Raw genomic sequence first — 7,726 nt, forward strand, 5'->3', positions numbered from 1 at the left:
TGGAGCTGCAGAAATAAACTTCATTTTGCATCATGCATATCAGATATATTAAAGTGTAACACAGACACTGTACAGCACCGTGCACATGTAAGCTGCATGTACTGTATATATGATCTATTCACTAACAGACACGTAATCCACCCCCGCACATACAGAAACTTTACATCTACTGAGTGACTGTTGGTGCTGCACAACAACCAGCTGTTTAATCTGTATTCAGATTACATCTGAGAGGATTAGGTGATTAATCAATAAATTGATTGACAGAATATTAGCTGTTTTAACATCTGAATAATTGTTTAAAGTCATTTTTAAACCAAAAATGCCCAAAATTCTGTGTTTGCAGCTTCTAAAATATAAATATTTGCTGCCTCTCTTTCATCTTCTATAACAGATAACTGAGTGTCTTTGGGTTTGGGGCAAAACAAAACATTTAAAGACGTCAACTTGGTGATTTATTTACTCTTTAATGAGTTTTTATAGGCCAAAGAAATAATCAGTTATTCAAGAAAATAATGTGTTTGTTATGGAGCTGTTTACTTTTGCATATAAACATGATTTTATAAACCTCTTGCCTCACAGCTGTTACATTTCCTCTTGCTCAACTCGTTAGCTGTATGTCTATTTCTGTCTCTGTCTTGTATTTTGTGTGAATATATTTGAACAATAAAGTTTCTGTTTCAGGTCCCGACTGTTGGATTTTAATGACTTCTGATGTGAAACAGGTGCTTAAAATGTGTTTTTAATCAGAAACTCGGCTGGTTTGTGCATTAAGCTGCAGGATGCAACAAGGCTGTGGGTTCAGATTTACACACTGACTGATGCTTTGTGAAACTTAGATTTTAAACACTGAAAATTAAACTGCATCTAATTTAGTTTATAGTTTTTGTTGCAGGTTTTGCAGCTGAAAAGAGATTTATTTGAAGAATTGTGCAAAAGAAAAAAAAATCCTGCATGAATCAAATCTAAATATATATTAAAGCACGCGGGGATCAGGAGGTTCTATGTTAAAGTTTGACCTGCGCGCCTTTCCGGAGGTGATGGATGCGGCGTTGGTCGTTTCAGCCTCACCAGAAGCAGCTGATGGATTTTCTCTCTTCTGTTCAGGTCATTTAAATCCGAGACAGCGCTTCAAAATCCTGCATTGATTTATTTCAGTAAAACGGTCAAATTTCTCCTCAGCTCACCTGAGACACACTTCAGCAATTTAGGCGCTCACAACTCTCGTCATTAACGTCATGATGTGTCGGAAATAACTTTGGAGTTTGGAGACAAAGACGCGGGAGAATTTTCTGTTCTTTAAAACTCAAATTAGATTTTTATTTTTATTTTAAATTGCACATTTATTTTACTTTTTAAAAATATGATTTTGGTCATTCATATTTCCACTTTGAAGAAAACATTCCTTCCATTCTGTGAGACTTTATTAACTTAATTTATTTAAAAAAATGCTGAAATCAATTAATGTCAAAGTGAAACTTGGTGTGTCAGATGTCTGCCGGGCTGCGTGTGTTTGTATCACGGAGGTCAAACGTTGAGTTATTTTATCCTGCATGTGAGCAGCTGAAGAACCATTTAATTTAACCTGTGACCCACTTAAATTCTGATTTATTTCCTCCCCGAGTTGCTTCATAAATAAAATATCGCTTAAATTCTCGTTTTTGAAATTCAACCCACCGCAAATTTGTAAACGGCGTTTGAGGGAGAGAGAAAATGGCTGTGTGGCTTCATTAAATAGTGAAGTATTAATTCTTATGATTATCTCCTAAATAAGCTTTAAATGTAGTTTAATAATCCAAGAGAAGAGTCGCGTGCAGCGGCTGCAGCCCCGCGCTGCTGCCGCCGCGTCTCTGCGCTCTCTGCGCGCGGCGTGTTCGTGCAGCACCAAACTGCATGTCAGATTTGTTTAAATGAATAGTCAGAGCCGCGGTGTGGGAGATGTAAACATTACTTCAAGTTAACTTTTGGTTTTTAAAGATATGTGAACTGAGGGAAGTGATTCGGCGCGTGTCTCCGCTCGCACCGGGCAGTTGGTGGATGTGTATCCGTCGGAGAGGAGGAGGGAGACGGTGTGATGGAGCTGCGGCTCAGCGCTGAAACCATTAAACCCTGCTGGTTTGAATTACACAGAAAAGGAGGAGAGACAGTTTGTGACTGACATGATTTCATGTTGTGATGCTGCTTCTCGAGATTTTGTTTTTCCTTCCAAATACATTTTGCTTGACTTTTGAGTCCGGTCACTTTTGCATCAATTTAAAAAGTAAACCAGGCGCCAGGAGCGTTCCCAAAATGTCAGCTGATGATTTAGTGGCTGATCTGACAGCTCAGACTAAAAGTTTGCACCTCGGTGTTTTCAGCTTTTTCTGTGTTTTAGTGGTTTTATCCCTTTTTCCAGATAAACGCGTGCACTGCTCGTCATCTCGGTTTAATCTGATGGTTTTGTTATTTTTCTTAAATTACAACCTGACAGTGAAGCTGTGACTGTAACTCTGTCTGCAGGAGCAGCAGGAGCCATGTGGGTGCATTGGTTTTAACTTTGCTTTAAACTTGCTGTTTTCTCGTCTTTTCGCCCTGCGGACTGAACCTCCGTGAAAGTCACTTTCCACCCGGATCCTGGAGGATGCAAACATGACTTTCACCTTCACGCTGGAGTTTTTCTAAGTGTGGCATTAATGGACCGATTGGCACCGCGGAGCAGAGAGATGAAAAGTGGTTTTGGTGATATTTTTACCTCTGGGCCGCTGTGTTGGCGTCCAAAATCCCTGCGCCCTGCATCCAGGAGCGGACCGGGGTCATGCCGGTGGGGAGCGGCTCCTCCTTCATGGTTAGGGCCCCCCGGGGGAGGCTGTCCTGGATGGAGAACATCAAAGTGTCCTTCTGGGAACTTTGTCTTCACCAGAAACAAGAAAGAAGAAGAATAATCCTCCCTGTACCAGCCACTCAAAAATGCCAAAGGACCACCTGGATTAAGGTGGAGAAAAGAGGAGCGATGCAGAAGGAGGGGAGGAGGAGGGGGTGGAGGACACACGAGCGAGCTTCCCCAAAGTACCGGGTCCTGATCCAAAGAAGAGCCCGGGATCCCTCTGGGTTTCTCCGGGGTTGTTTTAGATCCCAGCCCCGGCTCGCAGCAGTCCGGGCTTTAAACCGGCGTCTCTGTGAAGTTAAAAGAGGGCGGAGAGAGGAGCGGAGAGCGGGGAGAGCATCTCAGAGGAGCCGAAAGAGAGAAACGAGAATCAGCCGGGATCCGGAGAGCCTGACGCCGGGAGAACGGAGCGTGGAGAGCCGGGGATCAGAGGGAGGCGAGCAGCCGCGGATTGTGGAAAAATGAAAAGTGGGATAAAAAACAAGCCACCGCTTCAAAAAGGAGTAAAATGAAATGATTAGCAAACAAGAGGGAGGGACGGACCGTGGAAGGCTGCTGCTCCCGGGGGAACAGGGGGATTGGGCAGCGAGAAATCTCATCCCCCTCCCTCCCCGGCTCTTTATGGCTCCTCTGTCCCGGCGGAGAGCTCCTTCTCCCGGGGTCCGAGGCTCTGGAGCTCCCGGGGGACCGGCGTGGATCGGGAGGGGGCGGAGACACCACCAAATAAGGACAGCTCATTTGAATACTGGTCGCACCTCTGGCGTGTTATTGGCGGAAGTCGCGCGTTGCGTCATTGTTTTTTCAAAACGCACGCCAAATAAGGGTTTCCGCGTGTTCGGCCGTGCGCACTGTAAAAAATGAAACTTTTAAGGCGGAGAGAAAAAAAGGAAAAACTCTGGAGAGATTAGAGTTAATGAGATAAACAGATCTGACTGCTGAAGGTGCAAACATGCTGCATGATGGACACATTCTTAAACTGCTAAATAAACACAGCGACATGTGAAATGTAACAGCACGGACGTGAATGATGCTTCTGTCTAATATTCAGTCATGTCTGAAGTTTGAAACCTCTTTTTAACCCGCAGCATGTGAGGGAATCTGTTGATGTGGTGAGTCTACAAACCACTGCTCCGCAGCGCAGGAGAGTCACAAGTCATCCTGAGCGATTTACGCATCACTTCTGCCCTGATTTCAACACCGACTCTTGTTTCTCGGGCAGCTTCTGTCACCTCTGTTAAATAGATGTGGGCTTTTTACGCGTGAATCCGTCATTAAATGAGTTGTTGAGGTTGACAGGCTGCAGCAGCAGCACAGACAGAAGGTTGAATCTCCTTTATCCAAACCTTCAGAGTCTGTTTCCGCTCAGGCCCGCTCACTTTAAAAAAAACCGCTCCAGATTTATTTCAGTGGATACGAGACTGTAATACTGAACCTCATCAGTAACAGAAATCTGTATTCACTTCCTCCAACCTCACAGACTTCCTTCAGATTTTGGGGGATTAACTGGTTTCATGTGGAATAATCTCCTCTGTCATCCCGCGTTCAGGCTGACTGACACGGGCGGCGCGCAAATTTGGCACCAATTTGCGCTTTTTTTTACGCACGGACATATGGCGCTCTCTCGCTCTCACACACACACATGCACACACACACACCAGGAGGAGAAGCCGCTAATAAGCTGTGTTTTAATACAACTGTTATATTTCACACAGCTTTTAAAATATGACTTTAATTTTAGTATTTAGATGAAACACAACAGGCCTCGCAGCTTCGATCAATAACACTACTCATCATAATAATAAGAATAATAATAATAGTATTTTTGTCTGTCTCTGATCATCCCGCTTGATGTTTTTGGAGGTTTTGACATCTCCAGCAGTCATTTTTGTTCATTTTCGTGGCAGGAGCAGAATTCCTCTAATTAAGCAAAAACTCCAGAGCAGCGCTGATTAAATATTTATCCTCCTTTAGCCCGCTGCCTTCCTCCAGGGAGACAGAAACGTCTGGAAAGCCTGGAAAAATATTTCTGTGCGGGGAGAGAAAAAGTCAATGAGACGCTGCAAACATGTTGGCGATGAAGAGGAAGACGGTCCGCATTAGAAACCGGACGGCAACAGGCGCATCGGTCCGCTGCGTAATAATTATTATTTATTACAAATATTATTATCATTTTAATTCTTATAATAATAATATGTCTGAAGTAATAACGATTTAATAAATACAGTTACACTTCATTAATGTCACTACAACTGGTGCTGCAAATAAATATAAAAATGTCATCATGATTATTACAAATTATAAACAATTTGAATTATAACATTTTCTATCACATTTCACACAACAGAAGGTCGCGAGTAATTTTAACAACTTGTGTGTCATATCTGTGTTTCATTTTCTAAATGAATTTCATTTCAGTTCATTTTTTTACTTTATTGGTGTCACTGACTCTTCTTCTGATCAGGATGATGTGTCAGTGTTAAAACCTCCTCTGGAGCTGGAACCTGTATTCAAGCAATCCTGGAAGTCCCTTAAGACTCCCCTCAAGAGGTCCTGAAACCCACTCAAGACCCTGAAATAAGGGATTAAGACATGCGTCCTCTAGATCCCCTTAAATCCTCTAAGAACTCCCAACACCTCTTCTGGATCACCTTGAGAATTACCTAAAACTTCCTTGGAATTCCCAGAACCCCTTAAAACACCTTTCACTGCCCCAAGTACACCTGGAACCTCAATACTCATAATAAGGGATTTATGTGAATCCCCTTGAATCAACTCAGAACTCAAAACATCTCTTCTGGATCACCTGGAGCACCTTGAGAATTACTGAAAACTCCCCTGGAATTCCTGGAACCTGTTAAAAACACCTTCCGCTGCCCCAGGTACTCCTTTAACCTCAAGACCCATAATAAGGGATTTAAGTAGATCCCCTTGAATCTCCTCAGAACCCCCAACACTTCTTCTGGATCACCTGAAGGACCTTGAGTATTACCTAAAAACTCCCTTAGAACACCTGGAACCTCCTGGAACGCTGGGGCCCCTTATTATCGGCATTTAAATCTCTTAAAATCTCCATTCTTCAAGCCTGTGGAACCCACGAAAGAACCGTTACAAGAGCCTCAAAGCTCCTTGAATCACTTCTAGATCTCCTGGTTCCTCTTAAAACGACCAGAACCTCACGTAGATGACCTGTTCTGAACATCCCGTGGGACACCGTAACTGACTGGAAATCCTGGAACGTAACTCAGATACCTTAAAGGCCTCCTTCAACACCCTCTGAAACCCTCTTAGAACCCCAACACCATTTCTAGATCCTCTGAAGCCCCTTAAAATGATCAGAACCTTAAATCAGAACTCCTTAAATCTCTGGATAACCTGAAACCTCCTTCAGCACACTGTAAATCCCTTAACAACTCCTAGAACGTTCTCTAATGTCTGCAGAACCCATGATGTGCCTCTGAGAGCTTGTTGACCTTCCTTTAGATCCCCTGATCCTCCCTAAGAACACCCAGAATCTCCTCCAAATGTTTAGGAACCTGCTAAAAACACGTAGCACCTCCTCCTGGAACCCCTGGAACTGCCTCAAGCACTTCTGGAATCTAATGAGGAACCCTCAGAACCCCTTTGGATACTCTTCAACCTCCTGCGAACCACACTGGAACCCTCCGGACGATCTCGGTCTAAGATCTCCTGCTCGGCTGGGTTTTTACAGAACCACTGAGGAACTATAAGAACGATTTTGGTTTAAACACACATAAATATTATCAATGCACAGAAATGTAAACATTTAACTCCTAAAGAGGGTCTAGTGCCTGAACATAATTCTCTAATCTCAGCAGAACCTTACACAAAGGTTCTCTAAATCTCCATGTGGCCCCCACAGAGAACCTTAGAGAACACGGCACACACTCCACCTCCGCAGGATTAGAGGGACATCTGACTGCTGCACTGCTAATTTAGACCTACCTGCTTTTAAATCTATTTTCTGTTTTAACTTAATGACTTTATTAATTCTTCTTCTCTCATAATAAACAGCAGAATCTGTCATGTGTGAAACACAGATGGCACTTTGTTCTGTCACACTGCAGCTGCAGCAGCGGAGCTCAGTCTGCAGGCACACAGCGCCACACAGTGGACAGAACAGGGTACTGCAGGGTAGACACTGCTGATGGATGGAGACGCTTCTTTTGGAGCTTTTTAAAGAATTATATTTCTATTTTAGATCTTCACAACCACACAGATACAGCTAATAATAATAAAACAAATGCTGATAATGCAGATGTGATGAAAAACACATCAACTGAGCTAAAATTATAGATGATGTTTAAATGTAACCTTGGGGAAAATTTACCAAAAATTAGTAAAAATATATTTCGTAAATGTCTATACTTCGAACAGTTTAAGGTAGAATTTAGTGTAATTCTCCAAACACAGTCCTTAGTATTGTGCTGTGATCAAAATGATATTCCTGAAGTGGTCGAGTACAAAATAAAGACACAAAAACAGGTATGAAAAAAACAACAAACAATAAAGAAACAAACACAAAAGACAGTGAATGAAGCATTAAGTAGAAGTAATACTAAAGTGCAGTCTAGAGATGCAACTAACAAATATTTTACTATCAATTAAGCTGCTGATTGTTTTTTTAAACTAATCATTAGATCGAGGAAATGTCAAAACAATATTTTGCTTTGTCTGAGCAAATGTCTGATACGTGTTCAGCATGTTTTCTTTATTTCTGCTTAAAAATGGCTGAAACAATTCTTAAATTATCAAAGTAGTTGCTGAATGTAGAGCGTACATGAAATGTATTTGGAATTTTGGGGTAGACAATAGGCCTTTATGATGTATGTATGTATACTTAGT

The 7,726-nt window shown here is 42.3% G+C and overlaps 1 protein-coding gene across 3 annotated transcripts in view; it reads right to left on the reverse strand.

Moving 5' to 3' along the window:
- LOC126389245 (transcription factor COE3-like) overlaps window positions 1-3,470 on the reverse strand; it is a 203,947-nt gene extending 200,477 nt beyond the window's left edge. For all 3 annotated transcript variants that reach the window (XM_050042824.1, XM_050042822.1, XM_050042821.1), the window contains exon 1: window positions 2,732-3,470. In XM_050042824.1, the coding sequence (XP_049898781.1) occupies window positions 2,732-2,865 (134 nt within the window). In that variant the 5' untranslated portion in view covers window positions 2,866-3,470. The remainder of the gene's footprint in view (window positions 1-2,731) is intronic.
- Window positions 3,471-7,726: the final 4,256 nt, after the last annotated feature.

This window comes from Epinephelus moara, chromosome 4 (genome assembly GCF_006386435.1).
Source record: "Epinephelus moara isolate mb chromosome 4, YSFRI_EMoa_1.0, whole genome shotgun sequence".
Classification (NCBI taxonomy): Eukaryota; Metazoa; Chordata; class Actinopteri; order Perciformes; family Serranidae; genus Epinephelus; species Epinephelus moara.